At 57.0% G+C, this 21,500-nt stretch overlaps 1 protein-coding gene across 2 annotated transcripts; it reads right to left on the bottom strand.

Moving 5' to 3' along the window:
* Window positions 1-62: 62 nt before the first annotated feature.
* On the bottom strand, window positions 63-20,801 carry ANGPTL6 (angiopoietin like 6). 2 transcript variants are annotated; one of them, XM_029585324.1, is made up of 6 exons: window positions 11,970-12,209; window positions 10,685-11,291; window positions 9,844-10,030; window positions 3,053-3,249; window positions 2,264-2,534; window positions 63-1,408 (listed from the first exon to the last, which is right to left on the bottom strand). In XM_029585324.1, the coding sequence occupies exons 1-6, from the start codon at window positions 12,191-12,193 to the stop codon at window positions 1,200-1,202; spliced, it is 1,695 nt and encodes a 564-aa protein (XP_029441184.1). In that variant the 5' UTR covers window positions 12,194-12,209; the 3' UTR covers window positions 63-1,199. The 2 variants fall into 2 exon arrangements, with proteins under 2 accessions (XP_029441184.1, XP_029441185.1); XM_029585325.1 differs by lacking the exon at window positions 11,970-12,209 and adding an exon at window positions 20,353-20,801 and having other exon boundaries at window positions 68-1,408.
* Window positions 20,802-21,500: the final 699 nt, after the last annotated feature.

Raw genomic sequence — 21,500 nt, forward strand, 5'->3', positions numbered from 1 at the left:
TTGCTCTTACTGCCGGGAACGAGCCTGGTTTGTGTGACGGCGAGCGCGGAGGCGGAGACGAGGAAGTAAAATAATGAAGGCGGCTATTTTTATTTTATTTTATTTTCTATTTATAGACTGGACAAAGCCTTCGGCAGTTTAGCGACCCAGAAAAACCTGCATGCGCTATGCTTACTTTTTCCATGCTGCGAACGAGAGAGGTTTTACAGAATAATCAGCTTCTCTTCTCCCAGCAGACGCCGTGAGTCCGACTTTTAATTAGGCAGGGAAGCCGGGTGGTTAGAAAGGGCAAAGCACGCTGGGGCGATGATCTAAAGCCGCCGGGTTACCCTTCCCCCGCTCGGTATCGCTCCTTCCTCCTGGGGGGGGGGGGCCGATGCAATAAGACGCGTGCTGGAGACGGGCGCTCGTATCGCGCGTTTCCCTAAACGAGCGCGCAGCCCGCATCCCCTCCCGGGCGCACGATGCATTTTTTTGTTTTTTTTTAATCGAGCCAACGTACATTTACTTTTCAACACCGCAAGCAGTAAATGTAATTGTCGCCATGATACTAAGCAAGAGGGACCAGAGAGGGGACCCGTATCTTTACGTTTCTCGTGAGCCCTCGACTCGCGGATTGACTTCTCGCCTCCTGCGGGGCTTCGGAGTTAAATTTGGCCACGTTAAAAGGCGTGCGTCGGGGGCCCAGCGCTTCGCCTCACCCATACGGGATTCACACGTGGTGGGCGCCATCGGCTTCGCATCGGGGGGCGCTGGTCTTAGCGCGTGCAAAATGCCCGCGGGTTTCCACGGTACCGGGCTGCGCGGGGCACAGAACCAGCTCTCTCTCTCTCTCTCTCTGGCCCATGCCCTGCACATCCTCTGCCGCTGCCAGGCCTGGGCGGGACTCGGGATACGTTGGAAGGGGCGTCCCACAAGTTTAGCACGAGCGCCGCCTCCCGCCGCACTCGCACAGCCGTTCGGTTCAGTTTCGTGCACAAAATCAGCTTCGGTTCAATGAACTGCAGAGCGTCCGAGAGTGAAGCCAAGGTTAGGAGGAAGGCTCCATCTGTCTAGGGGGGGGGGGGGAGGGTCTGTGAATGAGGTCTTTTTTTTTTTTATCCCACCCCCAGTCTTTCCCCCCTGGTGGTCTGAGCCTCGCTGCCGTCGTCCGTTCTCCGCAGGGCGTGGTGGGGGGGGGGGAGGGAAGGAGGGGGGGTTCACTCCGAGCCTCCCCTTGCTACTTGGTTGGGCTTTACCATCATCGTCACCACCTTCAGGGAGTAGGCCCCGCCCCGGAACTCGGCCCAGTAGACGCCGTCCTGGAAGCGGCTCCGGTAGTGACCGCCTTTGTACCAGACCCCGTTCAGGTTGGAATGAGCGCACATGTTGTACCACCAGCCCCCCTTCTGGTAATGGGCGCAGTTGCCTAAAAAAAAAAACCGAAAAAGGAAGTGAGATAAATTGAAAAGTTTTTTTAAAAGTTTAAGAACATAAGAAACTGCCATGCTGGGTCAGACCGAGGGTCCATCAAGCCCAGCATCCTGTTTCCAACAGAGGCCAAACCAGGCCACAAGAACCTGGCAAGTACCCAAAAACTAAGAAGATCCCATGCCACTGATGCAATTAATGGCAGTGGCTATTCCCTAAGTAAACTTAATTAATAGCCATTAATGGACTTCTCTTCCAAGAACTTATCCAAACTTTTTTTAAACCCAGCTACACTAACTGCACTAACCACATCCTCTGGCAACAAATTCCAGAGTTTAATTGTGCGTTGAGTAAAAAAGAATTTTCTCCGATTAGTTTTAAATGTGCCCCATGCTAACTTCATGGAGTGCCCCCTAGCCCTTCTATTATCCGAAAGAGTAAATAACTGATTCACATCTCCCCGTTCTAGACCTCTCATGATTTTAAACACCTCTATCATATCCCCCCTCAGTCGTCTCTTCTCCAAGCTGAAAAGTCCTAACCTCTTTAGTCTTTCCTCATAGGGGAGCTGTTCCATCCCCTTTATCATTTTCTGAGCTCTTATCGGCGACCCTCCCATAGTTGTGATTTCATCACTGGCCCGCTCACAACATTTAAAACAGCAGTGACTGTGATAAGGCCGTCGGCTCCCCCTCAGGGCAGTCCCCTGCGACTCCCCTGTCACCGCGGCATCTCGGCGGGGGAGCGGCACCCGGACAACACCGCAGGGTGCTGGCGCCTTCCTGAGGCTTCGGCACCGGCCTGGATCTCCAAGGGAGGTGGCCACGCGCCCCCACCACCACCCTCCCATTACCTGCGTAGGCGTCCCGGTCGTTGTCCAGGGTGCTGAACTGCTTCTCGGCGTGCCAGGAGAGCGAGTCGCCAGCGTCGCCCCGGTACTGGCCCAGCCGCAGGCGGTAGAAGTCGCTCTCCGGCCCCACGGCGAAGTGGTCATACTCGGCCCGGACCTCTCGTCCCATCCAGTCCTCCAGGAGGACCAGCAGCTTGTAGTTATCTTGGTTGGCCAACCAATGGATGTTCTCCAGTCCCAGCCAGTGCTCCCCATCCATGTTCCCAAAGCCTTGCTAGAGAGAGAGTCAGAGAGGGAAGAATGAGCCGGGGGTACTAATCGTGCTTTTTTTTCCGGAAGGACCGGTCCTCGCCCGGCACAGACCGTGATACGTTTTGTTGAAGTAACGTAAAGATCAGCCAGGGTTCGGCCTTCTGCATGAGCTGCGGGGCTCACAGGGGCCCCTCCTTCACTTCCCACATCTAAACTGGGGCCAAGAAAACGTGTGGGTGACCCAGGTTTATGTAGGGTCCTTCATGCAAGCAGATCCCATGATGCACTGCATCACGCCTGGCCCAAATCCCACCACAGTGCATGTGATGTGGCTTCCCCCCGCACAGCGAGAGAGAGAGAGTTATCAAATATCTATTAACCACTGCGGTCTCTCCCCACCTTCCCTCGACCCCCACCCCCCCTTCATCCGCCGCGCCTGCCTTTCTGGGGGACACACACACCATTTTCCCCTCCCTACCTGCCAGCAGTGGGGAGGGGGATGGGCAGGAAGACACTCCCCCCCCCCCCCCCCCCCCTCACCTTGTACTGCTCCCAGGTGGTGAAGAAGTTGACGGAGCCGTCCTGCCGCCTCTGGATCACGGTCCAGCCGCCGCCCTCCCGCTCCTGCTCACACCACACCTGCATGAGCCGGTTCCCAGCCTCGGGCCTCACCAGGTAGAGGCCGCTGGTCGCGGCCTGCCCGCTCCGCAGTGCATCCCAGCAGTCTCTCCAGGGACCTGTGGGGGAGGGAGAGAGAGAGAAGCCGAAAGTGTGACTGGGGGGGGGGGGGGGGGTAACTTCACACGAGGACTCGCCTCGCACACAGTGAGCAGGGGCGGTGGAGGGGGGAGAGCACCGGTGCCGTTAGAAAGAAAAGGTGAAACGGGAAAAGTTCTGCAGGAATTTATACCGGGGTCCCTGTACGGCGCACGGGGAGAATAAGAACGGCTGCCGAGCGTAGAAGGCAAAACATCGAAACGTAGGGAATCTGCCTCTCTTCGTCGATAAACGTGAATTCATCGGACCTCCGGGACGAACGCCACAACGGCTCGCAACAGGAAGAGGCCAAAGTAGCGTCCCCCGAAACTTTCCGCGCGACAAGGCGTCCGTCTGCAGCCTACAGGATGTTCCCGCTGCCGGAGAGGCGGGCGGAAGGATACGATCGCACGGGGCTCCAATAGCATCGCTGCGACGGAACAGCACGCGTCGCCAATGAGGCTTGAGTCGAGCCACCGTGGCCAGCAGTAAGACAGGCCGAAGCCTTCAGTGTAGCAGGGATATTAGACTACACCTCGCCTGGATTATAAAGATGGGGGTAACATTGCGATCCAGTGAGGAATATTTCAGGGAGGTTCCCCCCGTCACCACTCCTGTTTCGTCTAGCACCGAATCAAGCGAGTACACTTGCTAAGTCTCAGGGCTACAGGTTTAAGTTTTAATTCTAGAGACACTAACGAGCCACAGATAACATCGCACCTACTGTATATTTGCAGATGGTCTGCAGCTTTATAGCTCTTGTGATCAGCATCAGGCAGAACAACCCCCCAACAGCTTCTCAAATGACATCAGGATGACGTTTGCCCTGGCCAAATGTGCTAAGGTGAAGCTCCTGAAAGAAAAACTCAGCGAAACAAAAAATATCTCTCTGGGTGAAGAATGCAATATAAAGAATGTAACTAGAGCAGGAAGGTGTGTGTGTGTGTATATATATATATAATCTGGGAGTCAAGGAAGGTGCAACAATCCAGCACAAGTTTCTGAGAGAAAAGATCATCATCATGTACTATAGGAGACTGAAACTGATATTGAAAAGTGCTTTAACAGCATGGAATAAGGAATAAGCCATCGGTCAGCTTTGAATCCCCCTCACTCTCATATAGCTTTGTCCCATAAAGATCTTGAAGAACTGGATGTAAGAACACGAGAAAATCTCCATCCTCACCAGGTAATCTATAAGAACCAGTACTTGCCGAGATTGTAAATTCCCAGAGCAGAAGGCGGTGTGGCTCTTATAGAAATAGATTATAGATAGATACAGATACCATCGCAGGCCTGCAGGCATACTTAATGGTATCAATAGTACCAAATATTCAAAAGGCGCTGAAGTATGAAAGTGAACCATCAAAATCGGTCTCCATGCTTAAACTTGGATAAGATTTCTGGCAAACAGAAGGAATGAGTGAGACTCTAGCAGCAGGCACGGGGGAAAAAAGCAATGAGAGTCTGCAAAACAAGACAAAAAAAACAAAACCTGAAAGAATCAGACCAGTAAACAAAAGAAAAAGAATTGACAAAAGCACAAATATAGCGGGGAAATAGCGAGGAAAACCTGACGCAGCAGCGGCCAAGAAGAGGTGAGCGCAAGAGCTGAAGGCGAGAGACCGCCAACGGCAGCACGGGACGCTGGACCTGGGAAAATAAAACAATGAAGGAGGAGGTTGCAGATCACCGCCGGAGATGGTCGCACGTCTCATCTCTGGGGGGCGACGTGCTGATGAAGGACGATCTCTGCACAGGAATCCGCGCAGACCCTATAACACCGCTGTGCCAGAAAAGCACCGGGATCACCGCCGAGGGAACCGCAGAGCATGGGAAGACGCTGAGGTCCTCTGGGACATTCCCGTCCCCGACCGACGCAAGAGAAACCGGAGACTGCGGCGAAGAAGCAAGAACGCAAGAGCGGCACTGCCGATAGAGGCGCCCGTGCCCGGCGGCTGCTCTGTACATCGGGTGCAGAGAGACAGAGAAGATCCTCAAGCACCGAGAGGCGCCGTCAAGAGACCAAGAAAAACGGGGCAGAAAGATACAGAAAAGGACTCCCCGGCGCACCTTGCTCCGTCTCCCGGACCTGTTACACCCTGCAAGCTCCAGCAGGAGGCGCTCCCGAGCACAGTGCAAGCAGTAAAGATCTCAGAGCGTGAGCTGCACCTGTTACACCCTGCGAGCTCCAGCAGGAGGCGCTCCTGAGCAGAAAGTGCAAGCAGTAAAGATCTCAGAGCGTGAGCTGCACCTGTTACACCCTGCGAGCTCCAGCAGGAGGCGCTCCTGAGCGCAGTGCAAGCAGTAAAGATCTCAGAGCGTGAGCTGCACCTGTTACACCCTGCAAGCTCCAGCAGGAGGCGCTCCCGAGCACAGTGCAAGCAGTAAAGATCTCAGAGCGTGAGCTGCACCTGTTACACCCTGCAAGCTCCAGCAGGAGGCGCTCCCGAGCACAGTGCAAGCAGTAAAGATCTCAGAGCGTGAGCTGCACCTGTTACACCCTGCGAGCTCCAGCAGGAGGCGCTCCTGAGCAGAAAGTGCAAGCAGTAAAGATCTCAGAGCGTGAGCTGCACCTGTTACACCCTGCGAGCTCCAGCAGGAGGCGCTCCTGAGCAGAAAGTGCAAGCAGTAAAGATCTCAGAGCGTGAGCTGCACCTGTTACACCCTGCAAGCTCCAGCAGGAGGCGCTCCCGAGCACAGTGCAAGCAGTAAAGATCTCAAAGCGTGAGCTGCACCTGTTACACCCTGCGAGCTCCAGCAGGAGGCGCTCCTGAGCAGAAAGTGCAAGCAGTAAAGATCTCAGAGCGTGAGCTGCACCTGTTACACCCTGTGAGCTCCAGCAGGAGGCGCTCCCGAGCAGAAAGTGCAAGCAGTAAAGATCTCAGAGGGTGAGCTGCACCTGTTACGCCCTGCGAGCTCCAGCAGGAGGCGCTCCCGAGCACAGTGCAAGCAGTAAAGATCTCAGAGCGTGAGCTGCACCTGTTACACCCTGCGAGCTCCAGCAGGAGGCGCTCCCGAGCAGAAAGTGCACGCAGTAAAGATCTCAGAGCGTGAGCTGCACCTGTTACACCCTGCGAGCTCCAGCAGGAGGCGCTCCTGAGCGCAGTGCAAGCAGTAAAGATCTCAGAGCGTGAGCTGCACCTGTTACACCCTGCGAGCTCCAGCAGGAGGCGCTCCCGAGCAGGAAGTGCAAGCAGTAAAGATCTCAGAGCGTGAGCTGCACCTGTTACGCCCTGCGAGCTCCAGCAGGAGGCGCTCCCGAGCAGAAAGTGCAAGCAGTAAAGATCTCAGAGCGTGAGCTGCACCTGTTACGCCCTGTGAGCTCCAGCAGGAGGCGCTCCCGAGCAGAAAGTGCAAGCAGTAAAGATCTCACAGCGTGAGCTGCACCTGTTACGCCCTGTGAGCTCCAGCAGGAGGCGCTCCCGAGCAGAAAGTGCAAGCAGTAAAGATCTCACAGCATGAGCTGCACCTGTTACACCCTGCGAGCTCCAGCAGGAGGCGCTCCCGAGCAGGAAGTGCAAGCAGTAAAGATCTCAGAGCGTGAGCTGCACCTGTTACACCCTGCGAGCTCCAGCAGGAGGCGCTCCCGAGCAGAAAGTGCAAGCAGTAAAGATCTCAGAGCGTGAGCTGCACCTGTTACGCCCTGTGAGCTCCAGCAGGAGGCGCTCCCGAGCAGAAAGTGCAAGCAGTAAAGATCTCACAGCGTGAGCTGCACCTGTTACGCCCTGTGAGCTCCAGCAGGAGGCGCTCCCGAGCAGAAAGTGCAAGCAGTAAAGATCTCACAGCGTGAGCTGCGTACGAGCGACGTTCGCTCCTGGGTCCAGGCGTGCGGCGGCACGAGCCTCTCCGGAGACGCCGCCCCCCCAGAGTAACAGAGTATCGCAGCGTTTGCACAGCCTGGGTTACTATGTTGCCGTGCTTTATGTGGCAGCTCCAGGGCGCGACGGAAGCGTTACAGTGACACACGGAGCAGTAACAAAGTAACCTCCCCCCCGGGGGAATGGCCCTGGGTTACAGGATAAATCCTCTTTCCTTCCCCTCTGAGGGAGGGACTTTTCAAGGCTTTTAGGGATCTGCTCAGGCCCGGGCTCCCTCCGTCGGCGAGCGAAGTCGCTGTGGGCGCTGCCGTGCTGTTCGTCCCTGCAAAAACCCCGAGGCGTCCGATGGAAAGGCAGGGTTATCGCGGGGCTGGGAGACGTGGGGGGGGGGGGGGGTGTATATCGGGTGCCGCTCCGGATCGGCTTTTTTTTTTTTTATTAATTTTCTGGAAGGCGCGGTCTCTCTCTGCCCTCCCCCCCCCCTCTCTTCACGCGCGCCCGGGACCCGCTGCCGGGTGCGCTACACGAGTGTCACGCGGAAACACCTCTTAAATTTGCGGGGGGGGGGGGGGCCAGAATTCGGGGTAGGGAGAAGGCGAGGAATCGTGCGGGAGCCGGAGCTGGGTTCAAACCGAGGCCCTTTGGAGTGCGGGGGAGGGGGGAGGAATCGACGCCGGGGGTGGGCGTTCTCCCCGAAACCCGGTAGTAAAGAGCTGGGGAGCCCACCTAAGACCCTTCGGCCGGCTGCTTCTCCCTCCCCTCCCCCCCCCCGGGGAGCCTCACAGGGGCAGGCTGGGGCCCAGAGGCCGCGCTCGGCGGTTCGGGAGGACACGTGGTCTGCAGCTGACGCTCCCTGCGCTTGTTTTGTACGAGGTCACCGTGCAGGGCTTTTTATGTGCCCTCCTAACCCCCTCTGATGTGGCGGTAAAAATAGAATTAAAAAATCCCCCCCCCCCCCAAAGCAAAAACGGAGCGAAAGTGCAGGAGAGCCCAGAGCAAGCGAGGGGGGGGGTCACTGGGGCCGCCATCTGAGCAGCAAGCGGGGGTGAGGCCGCCATACCGTCCTGCAAAGCCCCCCTCCCCCCCCCCCAATGGCAGGGGGAGAAGCTGGAAACACCCCCCCCCCCCCGGGGCTTGTGTCATAGATAAGGGGGACGAGGCGGTGGTTAGGAGAGGGGGGGGCGGCAGAGTATACATCATGGACCAGCACCCGGGGGGGGGGAGAGGGAGGAGAGAGGGGTAAAGCTGGGCAGTCCCATGCAGCCACCCACCGGGGGGGGGGGGGAGGGGGGCAGAGCCGGGATGCGCCGTCCCCCAGGGCCCGCTCTGCTCTCACTTAAAAGCACACAAATGCCAAACAGCTGTCCGTCCGTCTGGCGGCTGCTGCTTCCTGCCAGTTATGCAACAAATCCCCCCCCCCTAAACAGCCGATACGGCAGCAGGGGAGGGGAGGAGGGGGCTGGGAACGCACAATGGGGGCCGACGCAGTAAAGTGTGCAGCTTAACGCGCGGCCGAACGCACCTCCGTGGCCCTCCCCCGGGTGCAGTAAGGGGATCTGCGCGTGCAATCAAAGGCGCTGGCTGAAGGCGCTCGTCACGCGCGTGAACGCCGCGCAGACGAGGCCGTTACCCCCGCCACGCAAAAAAAAAACAAACCAGAAATCCACCTGCGCCCGCGGCGCCCTTTTTACCCTGTAAAGTATTACAGCCTGCCCTGCAGCAGAGGTAACGTCTTCCCAGGGGGCAAGGGCTCGACTTATAAACCAAAAAAATAAAATAACTCCTGCTCTCGTCCGGGTCCCTCCCGCTCACAGGCCCTTATACACTCAAGGGGTTTAGCGCCTGGAAAACGCGCGGCCGACCCCCCCCGAAAACTAATAGCGCCCGTCCCATGCAAGTGCACGCCGAGGAGGCCATGAGTCAGTCCCCAGGACACCCAAAAATAAAATGTGCGGGATCCCCCCGAGGTGTCGGAGCGCCCCGGGACCAGCCGATGGATCCCGAAGCCTCGCTCGGGTGAGCGACACCCGGTGGCCGGTGGAGGAGCAGCGCTGGAAGGGGCTGCGGCAGGGCCGAGATCCTCGCGCTCAGCGGCTCCGCCGACGGGGGGGGGGGGGGGGGGGAAACGCGAGGAGAACGGCCCCGCCGCCGCCGCCAGCCTGGCCCTCCATAATGGCCGGCCCAGGACGCGTGCCTTGCTTTCGTCATTTAATCGCACTTTATTTGTTATTCAGGCGCTGGTCTGCGTGTGCCGCTCCGCGGCAGGAGCTTAACTTCGTGTTAGCTGTGGGGAAAGTTTGGTGCTAAGGTTCAGCGTCCCCGCTGCCGAGTTTTGAAGCCTGATTTTTTGCAGCCGCTCCTCGCTGATTTGTACAGCCGCAAACGAACTTTGCTGGGGAGGCTGCTATCGGCCATCAGCAAATACCGAGGGGGGGGAGGGGGTGTGGAGAAACACAAAAGGCCTCCAGGCCGGGCACGACGGCTCCCTGATAAGTGACGGACAGGACGGAGAGTCCGAAGAAGGAGGTCGCGCGGGATGCGTCCCTGATGAGAGCCAGAAGGGAAGGCAGCAGGAAGAGAGTCCACAGGCTCTCCTGTCCACAGATTTTGGCAGCCTTTCCACAAGGGCCACTCGCATGACTTATTTCGGTAGGAGTTTCCCCCCTCCCCCCCCCGCACCCTCCCCCCTGTAAAACCGGGCTGAGCTGGACGACCATCTCCCCTCCTCCCCCCCCCAGCCCGGTAGTGGCTCACCAGAGGAGTTCCTGCCCTTGCCGCCGGCGGTGCTGGGCTCGTCGACCGTCGCCTCCTTCTGGACACGCGGCTTCCGGTCCTGGGAAGAGGGTGGCCCGGCCGCCCCGGGGATCTCGCGGCTCTGACTGACGTTCCCCGTCCCCGAGCCGTAGGGGATCACGTTCACCAGCGGCGGCTCCATGGGACCCTGCGAGGGGGGGAGAGAAAAGCAAGCGTGGCGATTATGAAAGCATCCCGCGTGCCCCTGTGTGTAAAAACGGGAGTAGGGGAGGCCAGGCCTACCGATTAGAAACGGCTAAATAGGAGGCGGGAAGGGACTGTAACTGCGAGTTCTAATCCCTGGCTCTGCCGCAGTCCCTGCGGGATCTTGGTCGAGTTACTTAATTGCCCAGAACCCGAGAGAAGGCCTGCTTGATGGCTCCCTGAAGGGAGCCGGGCTCAAAGGAGTGAGGAGAGAGCCCGTGCCTGACGGTTCTCCCATGAGAGCAAGAGGGGAAGGATTGAGCAGACAGGGCCTGACTGTGACAGCTCCTTGAACAGCCCCCCCCCCCCCCCCCCCCCAGATTGGAGCGTGAAGGCAAGAGAGGCCGGTCAGTAACAGGAGTGACCCGCCCACCCGACAGCTCGGGGGGGTTAAACATTCCCCGGCCGCGTGGCCTGGCCCCGGGACTGGGGTCCTGCCTCAGGAGCGCACGGGCAGACACGCTTATCCCTGGGGGCTGCACTTCTCTCTTCCCCTGTACACACCGGGTCTGACCCTGGAACAACCGGATCGGGCCAAGCTGGGTTCCGGAGAAGGAGGGGGGGGGGGGGAAATAAAAAAAATCCGGTGAAGTGGTACCTGTTCAGGGCGCCGGCCGCTGGTGATCCACTGGCACTCCCTCTCCAGCCGGGCGATGGCCAAACTCTGGTTGTTGAGCACGGAGGCCAGACGCCCGTACTTCTCCTGCAGGTCCCGGTACCCGGCGGCCATCTTCAGAACCTCGGCCGTGGCGTTCAGCAGCCTGCCCCCCAGCTGGGCGGCCGCCGGGGGTCCGTCCGCCCCCTGCGCCAGCTCGTGCAGCAGCTGGGCCCGCAGCTGGCCCACCCGGGACACGACGCTGCGGTTCTCCTTCCGCAGGGACCTCAGCTCGCCCGCCGCGGCGCCGTCCGCCTCCACCGCCCGCTTCAGCTGGGCGATCTGGAAGTGCTGCCTGCGCAGCTCGTGCCGCAGCTCCTGCAGCTCGCTGCGGTTCACGGCGGGGGCCGCCTCCCGGAACCTGGCGCTCACGCAGATGGCCCCCGTCACCTTCTGGTGGGGGACGACGAAGGTGTAGGAGCACCTGCCGGCCGCCCCCTCGTCCCGGGCCTCTGAGAGGACCAGACCCGCCAGGAGCAGGACCCGCGGCAGATCCCGGAGCTGCATCCTTCTGAGGGCAGGAGAGCGCGGGGCAGTCATGGGGGGCAACCTGAAAAAAAAATAAAATAAAATAAACTAGAATTGTTTTCTTCCACAAAACATTCAGTGGCCTGGATTAATGCTGGCGGGGTCTGCCTAATCTTTGGGGAAGATTTAATGCGCCAGCTCGGGAATCCAGAGGCTCGGACCACGAGCGACACCTGGGGATGATGGAGTCAAGGGACGGGGCCTGCAAGTAGCTCCCTCTCCCTGGGGGGGGGGGGGGCCTGGGAGGATAGAGCACCAGGGCAGGTGCAGGGTGGCTCCCTGATGAGAGACGGAAGGTCGCGGGTTCGAATCCTGGGATCCTAAGTCGGACGAATGCTGAATAAATCAGCCGGGTCGGCCGTGTCAGGTTTGGTGACGGCAGGGCAACATCTGTGGAAAGGCCACGGGGGGGGGGTACCTAGGAGGGCAGGTGTTTGGGTTTTTAGACCACGGCAAAGCCTGGGGGTTGGACGCGGGAAGGGGAGAGGCGGGGATCTCGCACGCTCGGTCGTGCAGGATGATGATGGAGCGCGGAGGGGGCGAGGTGACGACGACTGTTCTGGATAAGGCGCGATATCCCGCGGGTGGTCGCGCCCCCCCCCCCCCCCCCCAGCGCTCTCAGGCAGGGAAGCAGGTGGATTAGTGGGGGTGAACGCACGGCGACCGTCCCTCCCCCGGATCCGCTGAGGGGGTCGCTCACGGGAGAGGAGAGGCTGAAGAAAAGAAAAGAAAAAAAGCTTCCTGAGGCTCGGGATGCAGTAAAAAAAAACCCCAGAAAGAGGTGCGTTCCCTTGGTTCTGAGGCGCAGGCTGAGCCGTGCAAAGAGAGCGAGGCCAACTCAGCTCCCTGGCACCCGCCGTCCTGAAATGAGGATCTCATTACTCGCATGGGCTGCGAAGGAGGCCCCGGCTTAACCGCACGCATTCCTTAAATAACAGGGACCAAGGCTATTGTCAGGGGCTAGGGAGGCTGCCAGGAAAAAAGGCCCCCCCCCCCCCCCGTCCCTCCACCCGGAGAGGGCTCGGATCCACCAGCGGCGCGGAAATTGGTTTCGACGGAAAGCTCCCAACCGGAGCCCGAGTTCAGGCTGCACACACACACTACACACACACCACACACACACACCCCACACACACCCCACAAACACACACACACCCCCAACACACACCCACCACACACACCCCCAACACACACACCACAAACACACACACACCCCCAACACACACACCACACACACCCACCACACACACCCCCAACACACACATACACACACACCACACACACACACACCACACTCCCCCCCACACACACACCACACTCCCCCCCACACACACACCACACACACACCCCCAACACACACACACCACACACACACACCACACACACCCACCACACACACCCCCAACACACACACACCACACACACACACCCACCACACACACCCCCAACACACACACCACAAACACACACACACCCCCAACACACACACCACACACACACACCACACACACCCCCACACACACATACACACACACCACACACACACCACACTCCCCCCCACACACACACCACACACACAATCCACACATACACCATACACACACACACACACAGTCCTGGAAACAAATTCAAAGGGAGAAGTTTTAAAAGCAGAACAGATGAGGGCTGGGGATGTGCAGCCGTCGGGTACAAGTGTCGGAAAACAGCTGTGGATTCTCATTCGGCCGAGCTGTCAACAAATTCAGGGCCAGCGCTCCCGGCACGCTGGCTGTGCCTTCCACTGGGTCGGCGCCGTGCCGAGAACACCCTGTAACAAGCAACATCCCCCTGCCCCCCACCCCTCCTACTGCCCCTTAGTGCCGTTACCTGCCGGGAGGGGGGGGGGGATGGGAAAATCCCATAACAAGCAGTGTCCCCCTGCCAGGGATCCGGGGTAGAGTACATGTGGGCACCAACGACATAGGAAAATGTGGGAGGGAGGTTCTGGAAGCCAAATCTAGGCTCTTAGGTAGGAAGCTGAAATCCAGACCCTCCGGGGTGGCTTTCTCTGAAATGCTCCCTGTTCCACGCGCAGGTCACCAGAGGCAGGCAGAGCTCCGGAGTCTCAATGCGTGGATGAGACGATGGTGCAAGGAAGAGGGATTCAGTTTTGTTAGGAACTGGGGAAACCTTTGGGGGAACGGGGAGACGTTTCCGAAAGGACGGGCTCCACCTTAACCAGGGTGGAAGCAGACTGCTGGCGCTAACTTTCAGAAAGGAGAGAGAGCAGCTTTTAAACTAGAACAAAGGGGGAAAGCCGACAGTCGCTCAGCAGCGCATGGTTGGGAGAAATGTATCCTTGAAGGATACTAATGAAACAGGAGAGTTAGGGCATCCCAACAGAGAGATTCCAATAAATGCAAACATAGTCCATATACCTATATGTAAAAAATCACCAAAGCTAATGATTTCCGAATTATCCCTAACAACTGAAAAGCAGGTTGTTAATACAAACAAAAACCACACTTTGAAATGTCTGTATGCCAATGCCAGAAGTCTAAGAAGTAAGATGGGCGAGTTAGAGTGTATAGCAGCAAATGATGAGATTGACATAACTGGCATCACAGAGACTCGGTGGAAGGAGGATACCCAATGGGACAGTGCTATGTCAGGGTACAAATTATATCGCAATGATAGGGAGGATCAACTTGGTGGGGGTGTGGCACTTTATGTCCGGGAGGGTATAGAGTCCAACAGGAAAAAGGTCATACAAGAGACCAAATGCAAAAGTGCAATGTGATGCACATAGGGAAAAATAACCCACACTAATTACACAATATCGGGTTTAATATTAGGAGTTACAACCCAGGAAAAGAATCTGGACATCACTGTGGACAATAGGGATGTGAATCATTTTTCTAACAAATTGAAATATCGTACAATATTTCTAAATTCGTTAGAAATCGGTTAAAAGAAAGAAACGATCAATTTTACCCCTCGATTTTTCGTAAAAATAGTTTTTCGGGTTAGTGCGCGCATCCCTAGTGGACAATACTTTGAAATCCTTCGCTCAGTGTGCCGAGGTGGTCAAAAAGCAAACAGGATGTTAGGAATTATTAGAAAGGGAAAGGTGAATAAAACGGAAAATGTCATAATGCCTCTGTATCGCTCCATGGTGAGACCGCACCTTGAATACTGTGTACAATTCTGGTCGCCGCATCTCAAAAAAGATATAATTGCGATAGAGAAGGTACAGAGAAGGGCAACCAAAATGATAAGGGGAATGGAACAGCTCCCCTATGAGGAAAGACTAAAGAGGTTAGGACTTTTCAGCTTGGAGAAGAGTCGGCTGAGGGGGGATATGATAAAGGTTTATAAAATAACGAGTGGAGTGGGACAAGTAAATGTTAATCAGTTGTTTACTCTTTCAAAAAGTACAAAAACTAGGGGACATCCAATGAAGTTACTAAGTAGCACATTTAAAACAAATTGGGGGAAAAAATGTTCACTTGATGCACAATAAAGTTCTGGAATTCATTGCCAGAAGATGTAGTAAAGGAAGCTAGAGTAGCTTGGTTTAAAAAAAATTTGGACAATTTCTTGGAGAAGTCCATAAATGAAAAATGCTTATCTTCTTTGGTAACACCTAATATCCTCCTGCCCCTCAGATCCTGCCAGGGGTCTGTGTACAGCGCAAGGCTAAGGACACCTTGTGCCACCCAATATTCTCCTGCAATTGAGGTTTCTGTGTTCTCAGTAATAACCTAATTAGATCTGAATTGAAAGAAACACAAACCATAGCTCCCAAATCTATCCCTGGTCTCCATTTTCCATTCAGATCTGGGATGAAGTCTCGGGGTGCAGTCACAGACTGTCCCCAGAGCCCCCCTTTCTCTGTAAACATTTTCAGCGCTGGGACACACACAGCATCCTCCCAGAGAGCTGCTCCACAGCTTGTGTCAGGCTGAAGCAGAGAGAGTGCGTGTTATTAATTACTGCTCTGTGAATTTAACAGGGGAGAAGTACGTCAGCCTCATCTGTGCTGGGCACAGGACGAGCTCCTCCAAGGCATGTGATACGGGTTTCAGGATCAGAAAAAGCATTAAACCTGTTCAAACCAGGTCCCCTACACCGCAGTAATAACCATCACCCTGCCCCCTCCTATTTCTCCTCACCCCCAGTAATATTCATGAACCTACCCCCTCCTATTCCTCCTCAACCCTGTGTCCCCTACACTCCCAGTAATAACCATCACCCTACCCCCTCCTAACCCTCTATCTGGAGGGATCAGGGGATGGGAGCAGGGATACAGAGCCTGTCACCTCTAGGACTGGAGGGATCAGGGGACGGGAGCAGGGATACAGAGCCTGTCACCTCTAGGACTGGAGGGATCAGGGGATGGGAGCCGGGATACAGAGCCTGTCACCTCTAGGACTGGAGGGATCAGGGGACGGGAGCAGGGATACAGAGCCTGTCACCTCTAGGACTGGAGGGATCAGGGGACGGGAGCAGGGATACAGAGCCTGTCACCTCTAGGACTGGAGGGATCAGGGGTTGGGAGCAGGGATACAGAGCCTGTCACCTCTAGGACTGGAGGGATCAGGGGATGGGAGCAGGGATACAGAGCCTGTCACCTCTAGGACTGGAGGGATCAGGGGACGGGAGCAGGGATACAGAGCCTGTCACCTCTAGGACTGGAGGGATCAGGGGATGGGAGCAGGGATACAGAGCCTGTCACCTCTAGGACTGGAGGGATCAGGGGATGGGGGCAGGGATACAGAGCCTGTCACCTCTAGGACTGGAGGGATCAGGGGATGGGAGCCGGGATACAGAGCCTGTCACCTCTAGGACTGGAGGGATCAGGGGATGGGAGCAGGGATACGGAGCCTGTCACCTCTAGGACTGGAGGGATCAGGGGACGGGAGCAGGGATACGGAGCCTGTCACCTCTAGGACAGGAGGGATCAGGGGACGGGAGCAGGGATACGGAGCCTGTCACCTCTAGGACTGGAGGGATCAGGGGACGGGAGCAGGGATACGGAGCCTGTCACCTCTAGGACTGGAGGGATCAGGGGACGGGAGGAGGGAGACGGAGCCTGTCACCTCTAGGACTGGAGGGATCAGGGGACGGGAGCAGGGATACGGAGCCTGTCACCTCTAGGACTGGAGGGATCAGGGGACGGGAGCAGGGATACGGAGCCTGTCACCTCTAGGACTGGAGGGATCAGGGGACGGGAGCAGGGATACAGAGCCTGTCACCTCTAGGACTGGAGGGATCAGGGGACGGGAGCAGGGATACAGAGCCCGTCACCTCTAGGACTGGAGGGATCAGGGGACGGGTGCAGGGATACAGAGCCTGTCACCTCTAGGACTGGAGGGCTCAGGGGATGGGAGCAGGGATACAGAACCTGTCATCTCTAGGACTGGAGGGATCAGGGGATGGGAGCAGGGATACAGAGCCTGTCACCTCTAGGACTGGAGGGATCAGGGGATGGGAGCAGGGATACAGAGCCTGTCACCTCTAGGACTGGAGGGATCAGGGGATGGGTGCAGGGATACAGAGCCTGTCACCTCTAGGACTGGAGGGATCAGGGGATGGATGCAGGGATACAGAGCCCGTCACCTCTAGGACTGGAGGGATCAGGGGACGGGAGCAGGGGTACAGAGCCCGTCACCTCTAGGACTGGAGGGATCAGGGGACGGGAGCAGTGATACAGGGCCCGTCACCTCTAGGACTCGAGGGATCAGGGGATGGGAGGAGGGATACAGAGCCTGTCACCTCTAGGACTGGAGGGATCAGGGGATGGGAGGAGGGATACAGAGCCTGTCACCTCTAGGACTGGAGGGATCAGGGGATGGGAGGAGGGATACAGACCCTGTCACCTCTAGGACTGGAGGGATCAGGGGATGGGATCAGGGCACAGAGCCTGTCACATCTAGGACTAAATAAACTGTATGTCTTATTCAACAGAATGTTTTTCCATAGGCTGAGTTATAAAGTGTTTCGCCAGTAAACGTCTGAGATCTGAAGTCTCCGAGCTGCATTCGTCCTATTCCCCGAGCGACACTTTCGTCCCCAAGCGAAGGATGCAGCCTTGCACTTGCCGTCCGCTGGGATCTGTAGACAGGGAGGTGAGCAAAGAACTCCCAGCAGATTAATTCTGAATCCGGGGAACTGGGGGCCTGGCAAAGGGTGGGGGGACTGGGTCCTTTCGTAGCCTCTGTGGAAGCCATTATTCCTGAAAACACAGCTTGAGATGATAAACCAACCAAAAAAAAAAAAAAGATAGTTTGCTTTCCCTAAAGAAAGTTATTTGCGAGGAGCTCCCATTGCTTCTCAGTGTAGTTTGTCCACCTCTGCTATTTGCCGGAACAGCTCCCCGGGGCTTGGCAGAGCCGAGGAGACAGAGGGGTAGCCGGGAAGCTAACAGGAGACGAGCCCTGGTGCCCTCTGGCTCGATTTTCCTTTCTAAGTAACCCACGGACTGAAAAGATTATTCTTTAGGGGTGATGGGCTGGGGGGGTTCATAAAATAACCCGGTTTGGGCTCACCTTGTCTTCTGCGCTCTGCACACAGTGTGACTGGGCGGCAGCAGCCCCCTTGGTGGTGGTGGTGGGGGGGTGTCCTTTTAATGAGTAAATCAGAGCCTAAAACCGCTTTGCACATTCAGGCAGGAGGAGGTGAGATGGGAGGCAGACAAGATACAGACACCGAGACGGTTGATGTCTGCTTGGAGTGCTCTTCACCGAAGACATAAGAACATAAGAACCTGCCATACTGGGTCAGAGCGAGGGTCCATCAAGCCCAGCATCCTGTTTCCAACAGTGGCCAATCCAGGCCATAAGAACCTGGCAAATACCCAAAAACTAAGTCTATTCCATGTAACCATTGCTAATGGCAGTGGCTATTCTCTAAGTGAACTTAATAGCAGGTAATGGACTTCTCCTCCAAGAACTTATCCAATCCTTTTTTAAACACAGCTACACTAACTGCACTAACCACATCCTCTGGCAACAAATTCCAGAGCTTTATTGTGCGTTGAGTAAAAAAGAACTTTCTCCGATTAGTTTTAAATGTGCCCCATGGTAACTTCATGGAGTGCTCCCTAGTCTCTGTATTATCTGAAAGCGTAAATAACCGATTCACATCTTTATGTAAATATGAGACAGAAGCCGACCATGTAACAACTTTAGGGCATCTTTAAAAGGAAAACCATCCACCGTAAAAAAACAAAAAACAAAAACAAAACCTCTCCTACCACAACTTAAACGAACCGTGGCCAACCCTACCCCGCCCGTAATCAGACCGAAAAACCATATCGCACCTGCACCGTGTGTTAAAAGGCCCCGTACGGCACCAGAGGAAAGCTCTTAAAACAAACAAAAAAAAAAGACACAGGCATAAACCTTGCTCCATTTCTAAAGGCATCGTTAAACCCCAAAAAAACCCCAAGCCAACAGGTTTTTAAAAGACGTCGTAGAAGGGAGTGGGGCGGCCCAACTGGTTTCCAGATTCCCAGCTCCGGCCCTGGTCTTACCCCCGCTGCAGGCAGGCACTGGCAGTCCTTTGCCTTTCTGGGGGGAGAGGCAACAGGAAAATCGGACTTCAGGAGCTCCCTGCACGTCCTTAGGGGCAAGAGGCGGGGGACGGGCTCGGCCTTTGCGACGGGCTCCGGGTTGACGTGGTTCGGAAAGGGTCCCCCTCCTCCCAGAGGTGTTGGGGGATGGAGCTCTCCCATCCGAATCTTGCAGGAGACGGAGCGGGGGGGCCGGGTCACGCCGTGGGGGGGGGGGGGGTGGGCAGACCTTGCCGTTAGGGTGGCCCCCGGGCCCCTGGCTGGTTTAGGGGTCCACGGGTCCCAAATACCAGAAGTGAAATCCGGTGAGGAAGCAGGAGGCCCAGCAACGGGCTCTTCCGGCCCAGGCGAGGATATTATCCTTCTGGCCCCCATCCCTAAGACCCCCCCCCCGGCCGCAGGGCTTCGGGGCCAGCTGGACTTGGCCGGTCAGCTCCCCCCCCCCCCCCCCCCGGGAGGCCCGTAGGGGAGGGGGCGCCGCAGTAGGCCCGGCTCGCGCCCCCCCCCCCTCCCCGTCACACCGAGAGGGCGCCCGAGCTGGCCTTTCCCGCCCCGGAGGCGGGGCCACGCGCCGAGCTCTCGGGGAACGCACAGGAGCCCGCCCGCTTAAAAGTGGCTCCGCCACCTCTGCCGTCAGGAACCGCGGAAATGGGACTTTGCGAGAGCGGCGTGACAACGCGACGTGTTTGAGGGAGCCACGGTTTTGGGGGGGGGGGGGGGTTGGAAGACGCAAGAATGAAGAGAACCTTGCTCTCCCCCCTCCCATCTTACAATCCAACATCAAGAAAGAGAGAAGAGGGCGTGAAGATTTAGCATCAAATCCCGAACGCCTATGTGTAAGCTCTCCCTGATCCTGTACGGCGCTGCGCACGCCGACGGCACTCCAGGATGCTCGGATAAATCACAGGGCCATTAAATCCCCCCCACCAAAAAAAAAAATATATATAAGCCAGCAAGCCCCCACCCGAAATAAAAAGTTGCATCAACTTAAGGTTTTAAACTCAGGCGAAAAATGTCAAATCGATTTTACGGGACCCTAAGTATTTCACCTTTCATTTTCAGCGCCGAGTCCGTTGCCTTGCGGGCCGCTGTGACCGCCACATGGAACGGGGGGCGCGCAACACGTCCCAGATAAAAGGAAGACATAAACGAGGCCCCCCCCCCAGAAACATCCGGAGGGAGGGGGGGGTAAGGAATAGAAAACCGATGGTCCGGGCTTGAACCCCAGGACGCGGCACAGGCTGGTTGGGGTTTGAGGGGGGGGGGGGGCATCCACACCGGGTTTGGGCAGCTCTAGGGGCTGGAAGGTCCCGTCCACCGCACCCCCCCCCCCCCGGTGCCCTCCGTTTTCCATGTCGCCTTTCCGGGCTCGCCCACTCTCAGAGGGTGGCATCCTGGACACTCCCCCCCCCCCCCCCCCCCGCACCTCACTCTCTCCCCCAGCTCTCTAGGACTCCTTGTCCCTGGGTTTCTCGTGCCCCCCCCCCCCCCCCGGCTGGTGCTACTGGGGCCGCTCGGAGGTACTCACGGGTCTCCTGTGGCGGTGCTGGCCGGAGCTCAGAAGCTTAGGGTCCGCTCTGCTCCAAGGTCCGTTCCCCCTCCGGGGCTGTTTTTTGGCTACAGGAACCGGTCTGCGCTGTCAAATGCCCGGGAGAAGGGAAATGCACAGAATTGAGGGGGGGGGGGTCCTTAATAGTGATTGTCCAGTCAGAGGGGAGGGGGGGTCACCCCAGTGGTCTCCCCAGCTGTTAATGCTGGCTGGAGAGATCTGGGGACGCGATGGAAGTGGCTCCTCTGCACAGAACAGGGGACTCCCCAGATGTTAATCTCTTCTGTCCAGCCTGGGGGGGGGGGGTGTCTCTCCGCAGCTGGCTGGAGGGACCGGGGGGGGGGGTCTCCCCCAGCTGGCTGCCCAGATCGCAGGGTCCTCCTCCCAGCCGTGTGTGTGTGTGTGTGTGTGTGATGAGAAGAGCACAGGGAGACTCAGAGAGACCCCAGGGCTGCCTGGATCCGCAGGGCTGCACACGCCGCCCTCTCTCCCTCCCAGGAGCCCCTTATTTGGGGAAGCTGATGCTCGTGATGTCACAGGTTAACTCTTGGATTTTCAGGCTTCCTGATCTCCTCGAGTTCAGAATAGAAGATAAATGCCGGGCTCCTCGCCAGAGCTTGACCTCCAGCCCTCCCAATCCAATGCTCAAAAGAGTCCGCAGGTGGGAGAAGAACCGGGACCGGCTCGGCTCGACCCCCGCTGACCTGAAGCCCAGAGGAAGCCTCTGTGCCAGAAACCTTCTGTTTTGTGCAGACTGTCAAGAGGGCTGTGAGTGGCAGATCTGAAATGTTTTACCCTAAGAGCCCAACCACAGGGAGGATGGGAGCGTGGGATGGATCACGGCCACCGCTCCTCGCTATGCACTAAAGCCCGATTTAACGTGCATTTTCCGTGCCAGCCTAACACCAGATATTTAATAAGATTCTTAGTTCAGCTAAACCACTTGAGTTAAGACCAAGGATGCATGACCCCCCCCCTCCTGTTACTGAAGGCAATAGCCATGCAGGGAGCTGCGTTAGAGGTCAGACTGCTTGGCGCACCTTGTTTTAACACCTGGATCAGAGGTGGCGTAAAAAAAAAGCTAACTCGCATTTTGATGTGCCCGGTTCTAGCTGTTTCTCTGCGCA

This window comes from Rhinatrema bivittatum, chromosome 19, assembly GCF_901001135.1.
Source record: "Rhinatrema bivittatum chromosome 19, aRhiBiv1.1, whole genome shotgun sequence".
In the NCBI taxonomy this organism is placed as follows: Eukaryota; Metazoa; Chordata; class Amphibia; order Gymnophiona; family Rhinatrematidae; genus Rhinatrema; species Rhinatrema bivittatum.

Excerpts from the sequence above, each read along its gene's own strand:
- ANGPTL6 (XM_029585324.1), bottom strand. The coding sequence starts at position 12,193 with ATGCGTGCGGTTAAGCCGGGGCCTCCTTCGCAGCCCATGCGAGTAATG. Across the intron at positions 11,292-11,969 it reads TCTTCAGCCTCTCCTCTCCC|GTTGCCCCCCATGACTGCCC; the intron begins GTGAGCGACCCC and ends TTTTTTTTTCAG. Across the intron at positions 10,031-10,684 it reads GCGGCCGGCGCCCTGAACAG|GGTCCCATGGAGCCGCCGCT; the intron begins GTACCACTTCAC and ends CCCCCCTCGCAG.